Source organism: Taeniopygia guttata, chromosome 3 (genome assembly GCF_048771995.1).
Source record: "Taeniopygia guttata chromosome 3, bTaeGut7.mat, whole genome shotgun sequence".
NCBI lineage: Eukaryota > Metazoa > Chordata > Aves > Passeriformes > Estrildidae > Taeniopygia > Taeniopygia guttata.
The window spans coordinates 17517571-17533305 of NC_133027.1; the positions used below are offsets into that span (position 1 = coordinate 17517571).

Sequence of the window (15735 nt, forward strand, 5' to 3'; positions counted from 1 at the left end):
GGACAGAATTATTGATACACAGAAGACTGTAAATTAATGTGATGCCATTCAGTAAAGGCAAGTATAAAGTATTGCACTTACAAACGTGAAATCAAATCCACAAATATAAAATTGATTATAAGCCACTGAAATACTGCAGAGAACAATGGGGTTTTAGTGTAGCTACTAAACCAGTAGTAAGCTAAGAAGATAAGTAATACTGTGGAAGTGAAAGGGAAGAAGGGAAATGAGGGTGAATTAATACACTATTATCCAAGCCAGGAGAGGTATGTCCTCCTGCTGAAGGTATACTGTGTCCAGACCTGAGCAACTTTAATAAGCAATGGAGGAGAATGGCAAAAACATATAGAAAACATGACTTTACAGGTATGTAATATTGGAAGAGTTGGGTTTAGAGGAAGGTTGAATGGACATGATTTCTTCAAATGTAAAATACTGTTACGAAAAGATTATAAGCTTCATCAATGAAGCACAAAGAAATCAGCTTCTAATTTGTGGTGGAAACCCCTCCCAAGTATTCTGAAAATAAAAGCTTTCTACTAAAGTAATATCAGTGATGCTAAATTGTGGAATTTCATTCGCTGGGAGTGTTTGAGAGTAATGTAAATGAACGGATCACAAGATGACCTCCTGCCACTCTGGTCTGCACTTCTTGGTTTTACATTGCCAAATGCACACAGATTTGTTTCAAACCTCAGCTGTCACTGTGTTCAGCACTGATGGGACTCCCAAAGGAAAAACAGCATGTGCCAAAATATATGTGTTCCTGGGAAATTCACTGATGAAGTAGGCCTCAATGTAAATACTCATGAAAGAGGAAAAGTTACCAAATTTCCCCTTGGAGCAGGTCCATGAATAGAAGTTCAAATGCAGAAGGTCCCAGTTTGAAATAGAAAGAGCCAGGCAACACAAAGATAGCAAAACCCCAGACTGTTCCAGATGGGATACAGTGGCTGCCAGTTCAAATGGAGGGGCAAACCACTGTATTTTGCATATCAGATTAATAGCTCCTTGTTCATGCACTTGATGGTCAGACATGCAGTCACGAGTATGACTCTTGTGTTTTGCACAGTGACCTCATGCCCACCCTACTGTCATGCTGGGTGTTTGCATTTACATTGTTACTAACATTGATAATTAAATGTATGGATCTTGGAAGAATTGAAATACTTGACATAAAATCCTGTTATCTGGTTTGCATTTAGGCCAAAGAAATTGCTTTTACTTCACACAGAGATCTGTGGCTGCCCAGTGTTTATGTTTTCTCCCTGGTTCTTTTTTCTTAGTGATTTAAACAAACGTGGGGCTCGAACCTACATTTAATGCTTCTAATGGGATAAGGGCCATTCTTTGGCCTATTGCAGTGGAATCTCTCTGTTGATACTGATACTGATACTCTGTAAAACATAATGCTACTCTGGGAGGGCTTCTGGGCCATGTAACTCCCAAGTTGTGACTGGCAATTGTTCGAGTGTGTAGCAGCTACAATTTCACTTGATAAATGACCAATTTTAGTGCCCAAGATGCTCCCATTGGTAGTATTACAAAGGTAGCCCAGCATGAGACATGCTAGTTCATAAGAATTCCTGAGAGGGAGAATGATATTTTCCATTTTTACAGATGGTTAGAAACATAAAGGAGTGAAATGACTTGCAGAGGTCGCATACAAAGTCTGTGGGAAATTTGGGCTAAGAGCTATGTCTTATAGTTCCCAGTTCAAAGTCTTAACCACAAGATCGTATTTCCCCCCACATCAGTGAAGCCCTGTTTCATCACCTTCAACAGCTGATAAATTACTGGTTTGAGCTGCTTAAATGCCAGAACTTTGAAGGGAAAGGTAAGAAGTTTTTGTGGCTTTTAGGTATTTTCATGGACACCTTAAATCATTCACCAACTCTATAAAAAATTTAATGAAATTAACTTTCTTTCCTGAATTGTAATTAGGTGCTTAAGAAAGCTGTGGAAACCATCAGTTGATAAAAAAATTTCAAGTACATATCAGCAGTAGTTCAGAGACTAAGAGATAGTGAACTAATACTTCTAAAACTTGAAATTGATTACATTTATAAAGCTCTTTTTTTTCTCTCCAGAAAACAGAAGAATGTCTATAAATATCTCTTCAGCAAAATATTCAGTTGCTTAAAGGCTTCTATCTCTGAAAATCTCTTTGGAAGTGTGCTTCTTTTGAGACCTTTTTCTGTGATGATTACATCAAATTGCCACACAGTAACCTTACATTTACCTTCAGGTCCCATGTGACCGTGTCTCAAAGATAAGGACAGATATCCAGTAATTGATTATGTCACGTAATAATTCCAAGTAGACCTCCACTGAAGCCCTTAGGCATTTGGTTTTGGGTATGTCTGTTTCAGTCTGATGCCTTTAGGTCAGCTCATGCAGATGATGAGGATGACTGAAAATTCTGTTTGAAGCTTCAGGAGCAGTCAGGTTGCAAAGGTGTAGGTGTCAGTACAGCCTTACATATTCTCCGTGGCTGTCTTCTACACTGAAATCGTGCTGGACAATCTTCTTTGGTGTTGGTGCCCAACTTAAGAGAATGAAAGTTTGCTTAGGTCTTGCTCACATGCTGCAGTCATGCTTCCCCCTTGTACTACAGAGGTAGCGTTTTTCAGGATTGGAAAAATGCTGGATCACCTCAGGACAACATCCACTCCCTCTCTAACCTTTAGTAACTGCATGATATAATGCCCTCAAAGATAGCACTTACAGAGCTGTTTTTCCTTTATAAGCCTGAAACTTGTATATCAATAGGACCTGCTGTTTTTGTTTCTTAGTGAATGACTTCCATTGGAAAATCTGATTGATGAAGAAATTTAGGTCACAGAACTCTTGGTTTTAGTGGCAGTCCTCCTTTCTTCTGTCATTTACTAAACTCCGTTGACCATGTCTATTATTTTTGACACAATCATAGTCCTTTTTATCCTTTGCTGCATATAGTTCTGAAGGAGAAACCCCCACTTTTTATTCCTAGTATAAAAAATATTTTTAAATGCTCCTCATTACTTATTTACATATTTATTGGTAACCCCCTGAAATCATATATGAGGTTATAAATGTTATAAATACACGGGATTTAATGAGAAATAACAGTAACTAATAAACCCCAACATGGAATCTAAAAAAAAAAAAGTTCTCAAAGCTGACCTACTTTTTTGTTCTCCCTGCTTTTAGTGAATTACATGCTTCCTATGATAATATTTTATTGTTACTTTATGCTTGGCAGGAATTGTGTTACTGAAGGTGATTCATTCATAATTTTCCTAGCAATTGAACCTGCAAAAGGAAGTTTTAAAGAAATACTTTTACAGCTAATTATCTTCTTTTTCCCTAGAAAATGTTAAATTTAGTCTGTTATGGGAGGTATAGTTATCAAGGACTAAAATCCTTTATTTTCCATAGGTTAGGCAGTGTGAAAAATATCTAAAATGGAGGGGGAAAAAAGAGAAAAATAACTTATATTCTGATTGAGGTGCAAGGCCAGCTGGAACTAGCATTTTATATTTGTAAATACTGTGGAATTATAAAAGGGATTTTTAGCTCTTTCTTAAAACCCCTCAGAGAGACTAAAGAGTAAATCTGTTCACCCCCTTCTTGAGTTCACAAGACAAGTAAGTCTTACATACCTTTGTTATAATAACTCTGCTTTCTTTGTTGTAGAATTTGTGACTGCATTCACTTTCTACACTGCAAATACACTTTCTTCTGTTCAGCTTCTTTCTTACATGGACACTACTTTTTTACCTCATTCTTCGTGTATTCCATGTTTTCATTACCTGTGATTCCTTGCATAAAACCTACTTTTCTTCCCTTCCTCTGGCACAGTAATTTTCTTCAGAATTTTCTTGTGTGTGTGTGTACATGATATCACTTACTCTTTTTGTTCTGCATATCCTACTTGTCTCATTTTTCCACTTGTAGTCACATTTCCATTATTTTGTGTCAGGGTGTTTGTCACATCATATTTTTCAGTGGAAGAACAATAAATCCTGAAGTACCTGCTTTGTTTCTCACTTTGATGCCGGGCTTCTAAGGTTTTTTTTTTTTCTATTTGAAAAATTTTGGTTATTTTTAGGCTCATAACTAACAAGTCTGCTTCCTTCCAGGACTGCCATATTCCAGGAAGTTTCTGCCTTTGGATGTCTCTCCAGAAGTGTTCCCTTTCCCCTTACAAGTACTGTTCAGTCACCTTAATTTTATCTTTTCGGAATATATTCAGAAAGTATTCAAAACTGCCAAAGAAACAACATACCATTAAATATTAGTGACTGTCTGTGTCAGATATTCAGATTAGGATAATTGTTTTCATGCTATCAATAAACTGCTATTTGCATGTTGGATGTGGTGTGTACATAACACAAAGATTTTATGTATATGTCTACTACAAGGGTCCAAACTTCTACCCTTTTTAACTCTAAGTATAGCTTTTTCTTCTAAATTAAACTTTTAAACTTAGATAGGTGCATGAATTAAAGTAATTCAGTCAAAAAAAATCAAATCTCCAAGGAACTCTATTTGAATGACTAAGGAATCAGATTTACATTGGAATTTAGAATTTAGTTTTATAGGCATTGTGATGTCTTATTACTTACAGGATGAGGTCCAACCAAAACTTCCAGCTTTTTCTGAAAGAATGATAAGTGCAACGTTGTGATAATGAGAGCAAAATGGGAATTTAAGTAAAGATGAGTAAAAAATGTCTCCACATGTGTAGCACCTTCATATCTGCTGGGTAAAAATGTCTATGTGTTGTAAACCAGCTTTATAACAAAAGTTGGACTGAATTTATATATTTGGCATGTGATTTACTCAGCCTTCTGTTACATATTTTGAAAAGTACTAATGGGACATTTACTTAATGCATTTTACACAAGCTTTTTAAACTCAAAGAGGTAAATCCCTAGCAGTTGCACTGTATTCTCATATACTTACGGGGAGAAATACAAAAGCACTGGGAAGATACTTTTCCAAGAAGTTGTGAAATGTAGCTATGTAGCTTGACTAGTCTTTCCAAAATTGCCTGCCCATCACTTTATTCCTGTATATATTAACTCATGTAGACACTGAATCTGAGCTTAAAAACTACTTACATGTTCATATTCTTAGTCTGTTTTTATTTCTTGAGGTTTGGGTGTTTTTTTGTTTCTTTTGGTTTTGTTTGGGTTTTTTTTGGGGGGGGGAGGTTTGTGGGTTTGTTTTGTTTTGTTTACTCTGGTTCTTGAATCAAACCTCTTCTACCCTAATGAATGGAAAATAAGGATCTCTAGTAGTTAATCTCCTGCATAACAATGTCCATGAGAAACATTTCCTCCCAGTTCCACTGGGAACTGAGGTGTCTGTGTGTCTTTCTGATGCTGTGTGAGACTGTCTTTTCTAGATGCATTAATATGTTACAGGTGGGTGTGAAGCTACTGGTCTGAACAAGGCAGAAATCTCAGCAGCAGCATCTGGTGTTGAGCACCAGTTCTTCTCCAGTCTCTGCTCTCTACATTGGTTACAGCAGACAGTCATCACATTCCTTCTCTTCAAGTACTGCACAGATTTCTAAACGGTCACAAAGAGCTTGTGGATGGGCAATGAGGTTGACAGAAAATATGGCTGAAGGACACTCTTAGAGGTTTTCTAAGACACTGAATTTCCCTGGGGTGCTGGTATTTGATGTAACCAACCCAGCTCAGTTCTGTGGGGTGCCTGAGTGAGAGGGTCCATCTGGGATGGAGGTTGGGCTCTCTACTCCAGGTGAAAGAAACTTGCACAAGACTGAAAACACAGTTCCAACCTCATTGTTTTTTAAAGGCCAGATACACTGCTTTGATCTTTTACAGTCTAATGTGCAGAAAATACTTAGTCTTATGTTACTTCAGTCCTCCCTTTTTCTTCCTGTGTCTCTCTCCCCCTTCAGAGCACTACGTCTCCTCTCAGGACAAGAGAAAAATAGGGTGACAGGTGTAACTCCAATAGGATATGCAAGTTCTGTATTGAGAAACAGTGCATCAAAGCGAACCTCCATGCCAAAAAATATGAGGAAAGCTGTTCTAGGAGCATGTAACATGCTGAGATTAGATGGAGGGAGTACCACCCAAAGCTGATCTTGTACTCATCCATCAGCATCAGATACTGCAGCTGTTAGCAAGAGGTGGGCTTCAGTGAGGCAATATTGCTGGTCCTGTGTCTGCTCAGATGCAAGATGGTAAGTATCTAAATTTTTTGCAGGTTTACAGTCTAGTTCTTATAAAGAGAAGAAGAAGAAAAAAAACCCCACAAACAACTCTGTGTGAGCTTTTGAAGTTCTGCCATCAGTAGTAAAATGTAAGAGCTGTTTCAGGCTGTTAGTTTTAAGGAGAAATACCTGATCTATTCATAAAACTGTTAAGTCACAGGGTGTAATTTGTGGTGATACTTACTAGAAATTACAGAAACACACTCTTTTTGGCAAGTAATGCAGTTAGTTTCATTGTTTCAAATCTGGATAGGCCTTGTTGCTTCACATAATGTCATTTTCTCTATCCATTCATTGTGTTCTTGTGAAATAAAAAGTAAAGTACTGTCTCTATGGCAGCTAACAGCAGTAAGTCCACTGCAGAGCTTCCTGTGCAATTAATTTTTCTCAGTTTGGCCCTATTTATGGTTCTTGCCCAGTGCAGTGACTGGCCTTTTAAAATATTTTTTATTCAAGAAAAGCAATCAACTGTAATATAAATTAGTCTCCGTTACCGTGAATGACTCCAAAAGTAATTGCATTTGTTTGTTTCATCCTTTGCTTTCTCCTTCAATTTACCTTAGCTAGTGGCTCACACAATCAGTGGCTGTTGCAATATCAGCTTGTTTTTTATTGAAATACTGTTTGCATTTGGCTCATACACTTTAGAATTGTGATAACTTAATGGCTGTTCTAGAGAGGAATATGGTAATGAGGGTAAAACAAATTTGATTTCAAAGATCCAACATTTTCATTTATCTGTAGAATCAGAAAATACTGATCCTTTTGCAAAACAGTAGTTTTACAGAATACATTTGTGAAAACATTTTTCTGTACAAAATTCAATGCCAGTGTTTTCTTTTGCCATGCAACAGTTGCATTCTGCTATCCCTCTTCTTTACAGCTTCCAGTAAAAGCTGTGTAAATCATTTCTTGTAAGTAAGCAAGGGCAGTGGTACACACAGGAAGAGATTCTTATCCACAGCTAATTCTCATTAGCAAATAATAATTTTATCCCTTTCCCATGTTTCATTAATTGATCCAGACTGCAAAGTGTTCTATGGAAGAATCCTTAACACACACTAGACTGTTTAGAGAACATGTTTCACTTTCCAGAGTCAAGCACAAATGAGTTCTATCAAATGGTGCTTTTCTCACTGCGCTACGAGCAAAGCGTTTGGTGTGTCAAAGCGGCGTTCTCTGTAGGTTTTACAAGCCGTGTCGCTCGTTGGGAGTGAAGTCCGCAGCTATCAGAGCGGAGCTCGCCGGGGCACGGGAGTTCCGCGGGGCACGGGAGTTCCGCGGGGCACGGGCGTTCCGCGGGGCACGGGCGTTCCGCGGGGCACCGGAGTTCCGCGGGGCACGGGAGCTCCGGGAGGCACGGGCGTTCCGCGGGGCACGGGCGTTCCGCGGGGCACGGGCGTTCCGCGGGGCACGGGCGCTCCGCGGGGCACGGGCGCTCCGCGGGGCACGGGCGTTCCGCGGGCACGGGCGCTCCGCGGGGCACGGGCGCTCCCGGGGCACGGGAGTTCCGCGGGGCAGGGGAGTTCCGCGGGGCACGGGCGCTCCGCGGGGCACGGGAGTTCCGCGGGGCACGGGAGTTCCGCGGGCACGGGAGTTCCGCGGGGCACGGGCGTTCCGCGGGGCACGGGCGCTCCGCGGGGCACGGGCGCTCCGCGGGCACGGCGCAGGCAGCAGGGGCGGGCGGCGTCGGGAGCGCGGTGCCGTGCGCGGCCGGCCCGGAGGGTGGCACTGGCCCTCCACGCACCGCCTGCCCCGGCCCGGCGCCGCGTCCTGCCCGTGCTCCAAGGCAGCGCCCTCGGTCACGTTTGTGTCAAAATATTGGCACCGGTTCTGCAAGCGGCTCCCGAATGGTTTCGGTGCGATAGACCCAGTGCTGTTTGCCCGGGGGTGAGTAAACAAACCCCAGCCTGCTCTCTGCGTTTCCCTTACCTGGAGACGGCCAGAGGGACTCCTGCCGCCTGTGGGTGTGAGCCTGCCGCTTTCTAACTGGGATAAGATTGGGAGCTGGGCCATGTGTTATTAAGGGTGACACGCAAGAAAGGCCAGGCTTTGAAACCTCTCTTCTACATGAGAGAATCCTCTTGTATCTCTGTTTCCCCCCGACCCCGGTGTGGAATTGTTTGTAGGTGTATTTGCAACTTTCATGCATAGCCTACTCAAAAACAAATTGCAGAGTTTAAATATGATTGTCACTAAAACTATTTTGCTGTCACATACTTGACTGCAGGTCGTCTTGATCTGTTGCGTTGAACTACTCAGTTAACAGGACTGTGGACAAGAGCTTTGTACAGAGACAGTAAATGGGCCAGGGAAAGTGGTGAAAATGTCGAAGATTTTTCTGGTGTGTTCTGAAGGGACGATGACAATGGTATAGAATAAAGAAATCCCACATCTTCAAGGAAAGTTAAAGAATTAATGTTAAAAATTAACAATATTGGGCACTCAACTTTGGCCTTGCTGTTTATCTTTGAATAACAAAATTTTAAGAACAGGGTGAATCTCTAAGGGAGGACCTAGTTTAAGCCCCCAGTTCTGATCATAGAGCATTGTCAAGTCGAGGAATTAGTTAATCCTGAAAGAGGAAAAATGTTTTCCTTTCTTAATTTACATTTTAAAAAACATGTTTGTTTGTTTTCCTGCACAGCTCCCCACGCCTTGTAAATTGTGAATTTCTATTTTGGCTGTGCATGATAAGGAAATCGGTTTCATTCTACAAGTGTGTTAATCATCCTGTAGTTTAAAAATATCAAAGTGTAAACGCTGTAGTTTCTAAAGGGGTTGACCTTAAAATAATTACAGTGATCTGACCGTTGCAGCTCTTTAATTTTATAACATTAACTGTGGGTTTAAAGTGACTTACTGTTGTTTCACCCCAAAATGCGCGGCAGGGTGAAAAAGTTTTGACGGTGAAAATTGGTGGCAATTGCAGTGGATTGTTACTGGTTTAGAAGATCTCGATACTCTGATTACAACCCCGAATGTGCTGCTGTTAAGAGTTGGGTAAAATACACACAGGAAAAGGAGTATTTTAAGGACTGAGGCGTGCTGATTTGCGGTAATGAAATATTTCACTACTGGGCTGTCGGGGTTAAACGCCGCTTGCACGAAGCTGGAACAAGCCCTGCGCTCCGGGCGCTGAGACAGTAGCGAGGTTCGGCCACAGGAGGCACAGCCGGTGTGCGCTGCGCGGAGCTTTCCCTAATCCCTGCGGAGCTGGCGGGATGCAGATCAGCTCTGGGCCGTGTCCTTCTCTCCCCACCCCCCGGCCCGTCCCAGCGTTTGCTGACCCTTCTTGTCTTCTGATCGCATTGGTTCTCTGAGAGGGCGCGCTTCTGCTTGGGCAGGGCAGCGTCAGTATTAAGAGATCAGGGCTGGCTTTCTCCCAGCCTACGTGAATGGATTTGGTGTCAAGGGCAAGGAAAGGCAGCTGCTGCTGCCCCAGAGCACCACCCACCCACCTGTTCGCGAGGGAAAGTGTTACCGAACCAGGTGAGGCTCCTGCCTTTCACACTAAGAGTCCCCAGAGCACAGAAACCCTAAACACGCTCCCTCAGGCCCAAAGCGCAGCGCCTGCCACAGCTGTACTTACCCTAAGCACCAGGGACGTTTCTTTCTTTCAGATTACAAGTGACTCTCTTAAATTCCCAAGTAGGACCCACAATTTAACTTCTCATTTCAGGGACGTTTATGCCTGCGCTTAAATTAGAATGTCATCTGATAGGCACAGTTCCCACAACCACTGTCTTATGACAACTACACATATTTAATGAATAGTGGCTCCATAGGGTACACTTAAGTGTCCCTGGAATAATAAGGGATATTGCATCGCTTCTGAGGGCAAAAGAGAAAGAAGAAATAAACCGTTTCTGGCTTTCAGGAATTTAGATTCCTATTTCAAACTTAATTTAATTCTTACGGAGAGAGTCCCTGTAGGAGCAGCCAAAGTTTAATCAGTAACACAACAGCGATTTAAGTCAATTCTCAGTATCTTAGTCATATGGAGAAGCTGCTGCAACTGATTAGAAAGCCCATTACATTGAAATATTGCATGGAAGCATGAAAATTCCAGTGAGGAAAGGCAACAGTCACTTCATCATTTTAGATCCCATGTTAACGCATCACCAACTCTCACATTCAAAGCCTTTTTAGAGAAATTTAATAGTTGGGGCACTAATAACCACCCACAACCCTTAATTCTGAGTGATTATTCCAAGCACAAATTAACAGATCTGGGCCATTACTACCCCAACTGAATCATTCAGAGGGGTGGGAGGGAAGAGAAAAGGCAATACTCTATGGGAATGCCTCAGGATTAACAGCTTTTGTACATTTCCAAGCACTTTTGTCAATAGCACCCCTTCTGTAATAAATTCCTTTTCTCATTCCTTTCACACTGTTTACAGGCAGATGACTTAGAAGATTGCAATATACGCTCAAATAAGATTTTCCAAGTTACAAGAATTATTCACTTCAGGTAATTTTATTCTTTATAGTCTCTACATATTTGAATTTTTACTTGATAAATTCATAACAAGGTATAAGTATTAGAAAAACCAACAAAAACAACACAAATCAAAGCCAACAGTTGGTCCCCAAAGAATAAAGCAAGCAATCAGTTCAATAAACACACTTGATTTATTTTGTATAAAAAGGGTTAAGTTTACAACTAAACTTTTATAAAAAGTTTAGCATGATTAAGTACATCATTACACTTTTTGCAGAAATGTGTATTTCTGCCACTATACAAGAAAACTCTAATTAAAGAGTTCACAAGGTTTCACTCATATATATATATTTATATATAAATATATACACAGCATTCAGTCCTAGGTTTGTGTCAAAAAGGTAATTTCTGACCACAGACTTTCCTAAAAAACTGAACACTGGATCCTTCCGGTACTCACGCTCCACCTTTGGAAAAAAAGGCAAAGTCTGCTTTAAAATGGGCAACTCCTTGTGAATTTTTGTTTCGCTCCCCACGTTGGGAATAGTATATAAAGGAAGCCTTCCAACTAGGGAAAGGGTATTTAAGAGTCTCTTCATAAATAATTAGGTTCAGTCCAAGTTGAAAAATGGGGTGGGGATAAAGATCAATCTTGATTTGTTTCTTCTTTATTCATTTTAAAAGTTCCTTTTACTTGAACGTGAATTTTCCCCTCCAGATACAGCTGAAAAATAAATTCAGCACCTCAAAAAAGAAAAAAAAAAATCCTGTAGACATTTTCTTGTGCAAAAGAAAAAAAAAATCTCATCAGTGGAACACCTGCAAGAGATTGAAAAGAGGCGTATTTAGGAGAATGCTAACAGGGCAGAGATCCGGACAGACTGGCGCCAGAGAGGAAGCCACAGTTTGAACATTTAACCAAACACTCAGAGATTGGGCAAACCCTGGCGTCCAGATGCAACACATACAAGCTCACACACTCGCTCTCAAGAGCACAAATTGAACATAAAAATAACATACACTCCAGGGAAAGGCTAGAAAGAGGATTCTCAGTCCAATCTTTATTTAGATCTCTGTAAACGCAATGCTCAGAGGCGCCAGTCTGCCTCTTAGAGCAATTATTTGATTAAAAGCAGTAACTTATTTAACTGATAGCGCAGACAATCCCACATCACAGAATTCAAGGAATTGTGCCAAGATTCCCAACTTAATCAGTCACTTTGGCCCAGGAAGTTAAGACTCCAAGAACAGATAAGAATTTGCATTAAGCAGCGAGCAGGATCAGAAGAACCTGTGCTGCTGGGTGAACCTTAGCGACACACACACACTTAGGACCTCAAGATTCAGTTATTAGTCTCATTTCTTACTGATTACAAAGCCACCTCCTAATCAACTTTTAGGGTCTATTTTTAGCATTTGCCATCACGCCTCCCATTCCCCGGGGAGGCAGTTTTTACCCGAAGTTCGGGAAAAAGGCGCACTGCACTCACCGTTTGATTCAGCCACAAAGTGCTTTGCTGTCACTTGACATGAGCTCTGAGGGGAACTCGGACGCCTGCGAGAGAAGAAGAGCAGGGTAAGGGCGAGGTGGCCGAGCGCTCTCAGGGAGGCCGGAGCGGATTGTCCCGGCTCCCGCAGCGCTGCGCCCGGGGCCAGCCCCGCCGGGGAGCGAGCGCACGGCGGGCGCTGTCACTGCCGGCCGCAGCTCGGCGGCGAGCGGGGCGCGGGGGAGGCACTTACCTGTAGCGAGAGGATGCTGATGTCTGTGTTGAGGGTGGTCAGAGGAGTCCTGGAGGAAGGGTTCTGCCCGGGTCTCTGGTGGTGCAGGCTGACGATGCTGGGGTGCGAGTCCAAGGCGATCTGCAGGTCCAGGATGTAGTCGATGACGTGCTGCAAGATTTCCATCTTGCTCACTTTCTTGTTCTGCGGGATGCTGGGCACCAGCTCCTTCAGCTTGGAGTAGCAGTCGTTCATATTGTATAGCAGGCTCATAGGGTCATCCACGGGGGTCTTGCTCCGGGAGATGCCCAGGTTGTGCTCTGAGAGGCCGGTTTTCCTGACGGACCGCACCGGGCTGAAGGCTTTCATGCTGGCTGGCAGGCGGGCGGGCGGCGGAGAGCGCGGTTCTGGCGTGCGGGCTGGAGCCTGCGGAGCGCTGCGCTGCCGCTCTGGCGCTGCCGGAGCTCGCACTGAGGGCTGGCACTGCGCGGCCGCTCTTATACGGCGGCCGCCGCCGGGCCCGGCCCCCGCTCGCTGCCATTGGCGGCCGCCGGCACGTCCATCACCGCGGGGCGCCCTCACTGGTGGGGCCTTCCGCCCGGGCAGCCAATGGCAGCGGGGGGCGTGGCCGCGCGCACAGCTGAGGGAGTAAATAGTGCGCGGGGCTGTGAGGGCGCGCGCGGGGCTCGGGGTGGGAGCGCCGCCTTCCCACTCAGGATGCTGACAGCCCTCCGTGCCCGCTGACAGTCCTCCGTGCCCGCTGACAGCCCTCCGTGCCCGCTGACACCCTCCGTGCCCGCTGACACCCTCCGTGCCCGCTGACACCCCTCCGTGCCCCCGACACCCTCCGTGCCCGCTGAAACCCCTCCGTGCCCGCTGACAGCCCTCCGTGCCCCCTGACACCCTCCGTGCCCGCTGACACCCTCCGTGCCCCCTGACACCCTCCGTGCCCGCTGAAACCCCTCCGTGCCCGCTGACAGCCCTCCGTGCCCCCTGACATCCTCCGTGCCCGCTGACAGCCTCCGTGCCCGCTGACAGCCCTCCGTGCCCCCTGACACCCTCCGTGCCCGCTGACACCCTCCGTGCCTGCTGACACCCTCCGTGCCCGCTGACACCCTCCGTGCCCGCTGACACCCTCCGTGCCCCCTGACACCCTCCGTGCCCGCTGACAGCCCTCCGTGCCCGCTGACACCCTCCGTGCCCCCTGACACCCCCACCGTGCCCCCTGACACCCTCCGTGCCCGCTGACACCCTCCGTGCCCCCGACACCCTCCGTGCCCCCTGACACCCTCCGTGCCCGCTGACACCCTCCGTGCCCCCTGACACCCTCCGTGCCCGCTGACACCCTCCGTGCCCGATCTCTGCAGGGGCTCGCACCGCTGTGCGGGGCTGGCGGCCGGTCCCGCTGCAGCGAGGGGCGGTGAGGTCACCGTGAACTGGAGCATCCCGGTGGTGTTTGCACGACCCCACTAAGCGCACGGCAGCGAAAGTCAATGGCCGGGTTTGCAGCCAGCGCTGTAGGCCGCGGCTGTAGGCAGGAATGAAATAAACCAAGATTAAAGATCAAATAAGCCCTTAAATCCCACTGCAACTTTCTGTCCTGATGAAAACGGGACACTGAGCACCCCAACAGCCAGGCAGGCGTCACTGTAGCGCCCTGCTTCCTGAGAACAGGGCTACTTCAGATGATGCTATTAATTGGAGATCATTAAGCAAATCTGCATATTGGAAGTGCATTTACATGTATTACCCTTGAACGGCTGCTCATCTGCGCCCTATCAGTGCTCGTGACACAGTACTGTCATTAATTATGCATAGATTGTTTCTGGTGACAAATGCAAATGCTTACTACACGCTGTACTTTTAGCAGCTTTTGGTTGCAGCCAATGAAACATCTTCCAGAAACATTCCAGAGGAAAAAGTTTTCGGGGTTTTTCTGTTTTGTTTTTTTGCGCTGGAGAAGTGACAGTTTTTGGTTTTTTTTTTAAGTTTAGTTCCATTTTATTTTCCTATATTTTGCTTATGCTACCGGCTGTAAACCAAACGGACACAGCTTCCACCTTCCATTCCACACACTACCTAAAGTTCAACTTACAAAAACGTGAATGTGTATACACAACTAATATAAATGAAATTCTGCCCAAATCGCAGCAATTTTCTAATAGTAAAACCACACAGATGCCTAAAGCGCGTTAGTGTTCAGTGCAAACAAAACCGTAGTGAACGCATACATCCATAAAATCAGTTAGGATTGTGCTGCCAATCATAAATATTAAAAGCAGACAAATACTGGATTTATCTGCACTGTTGTTGCATAGCTACACGAAGGGGGTCGGGGCTGTAAGAGAGGAACATTGCGGACACTTGGAGACAAAGCTGCGAAGAGCCACATCAGTTATTTTTCCAATTAACGTGGCATTCCTGAGCTGGTGGTTGGTTATTCTTTTAACCGGGCACTTCGGCGACTGTCACACCAGGGTGTTTGCCCCGGGGCTGTTCTCCGGGGTGGACTGGAGGCGGTGCCGAGGCTGATAGGAACACAATTCAACGAGTTTTGAAACGCGAAGGGTGAAAGTGAATCTCGACATTCAATCTGATAGGAAGACAACTACGCTGTTCATGTGCAATTACAGAGAGTAAATAAAAATAAAAACCACCCTGCCAATTAAGGACCCACTCAAAATCACGACTCAGGGCGATTTCAACCCTTACATCTGTAAGATACCAATTGGTGGTGGAACTTGACCAGCGGCCACTGGTTTTGGTCCTGCAACATGCGTTTCTGTCTAATGAAGGCACCAGTGGAAGAAATGTGGAGTGGTTTGGTTTTAATAATAGCCAACGTAAATATGTTCATGCTTCTCCCATCACTGTTTGTCGTTCTTGGACAGCGCAGCAGCACCGGCCGGCCGGGCGCTGCAGAGGATCCTGTGTTACTGCTCTCGGTTTTCCACACCAAAGACTTAGCACGCTTTTTGGAACACCGGGAAGTTGTGTGGAGAGTCTAACCTGGGTATTTTTTCTGTCAGCAAATCACTGTCATATGCGCTTTCTGCACGCAAAATAGAGCCCGGGAGCAGCCAGGCTCCGCTTCCCCCAGGAGAGCGGCTGAAGAGTCTTTCCCTAACGTTGCATTCCCTCAATTCTGCTGTTTTACTACAGAAAGGTTTGGCAGTGGCTCGCTAGCTTTGTGAGCTCCTGCGTTCGGGCCCCACGAGTGGTCCCGCTGCCCGGCGAGCCGGGGGGACTGCGGGGCGGGGGGGAGCCGAAACCACCGGGCAGGGGACTGCGAGCTGCTCCGCGGGGGCTTTTCCAGGCCCCGTCCCGGGCA

General features: G+C 45.0%; 2 protein-coding genes across 2 annotated transcripts in view; one reads left to right on the forward strand and one right to left on the reverse strand.

Annotated features, from left to right (window-relative positions):
* Positions 1–354: 354 nt before the first annotated feature.
* The window catches only part of LOC115494734 (uncharacterized), a 405288-nt gene continuing 389907 nt past the window's right edge, over positions 355–15735 (forward strand). The window contains exons 1-2 of the mRNA XM_072926020.1: positions 355–366; positions 7424–8128. Of these exons, the coding sequence (XP_072782121.1) occupies positions 355–366; positions 7424–8128 (717 nt within the window). The remainder of the gene's footprint in view (positions 367–7423; positions 8129–15735) is intronic.
* On the reverse strand, positions 10703–12894 carry ID2 (inhibitor of DNA binding 2). Its single transcript, XM_002197542.7, has 3 exons — positions 12426–12894; positions 12176–12240; positions 10703–11504 (listed from the first exon to the last, which is right to left on the reverse strand). Exons 1-2 carry the CDS (start codon positions 12771–12773, stop codon positions 12184–12186), a joined length of 405 nt encoding a protein of 134 aa, XP_002197578.1. The 5' UTR covers positions 12774–12894; the 3' UTR covers positions 10703–11504; positions 12176–12183.

Coding starts and splice junctions, on each gene's coding strand:
- ID2 (XM_002197542.7), bottom strand. CDS start 12,773: ATGAAAGCCTTCAGCCCGGTGCGGTCCGTCAGGAAAACCGGCCTCTCA. Junction 12,241..12,425: donor TCAGCATCCTCTCGCTACAG/GTAAGTGCCTCC, acceptor CTTCTCTCGCAG/GCGTCCGAGTTCCCCTCAGA.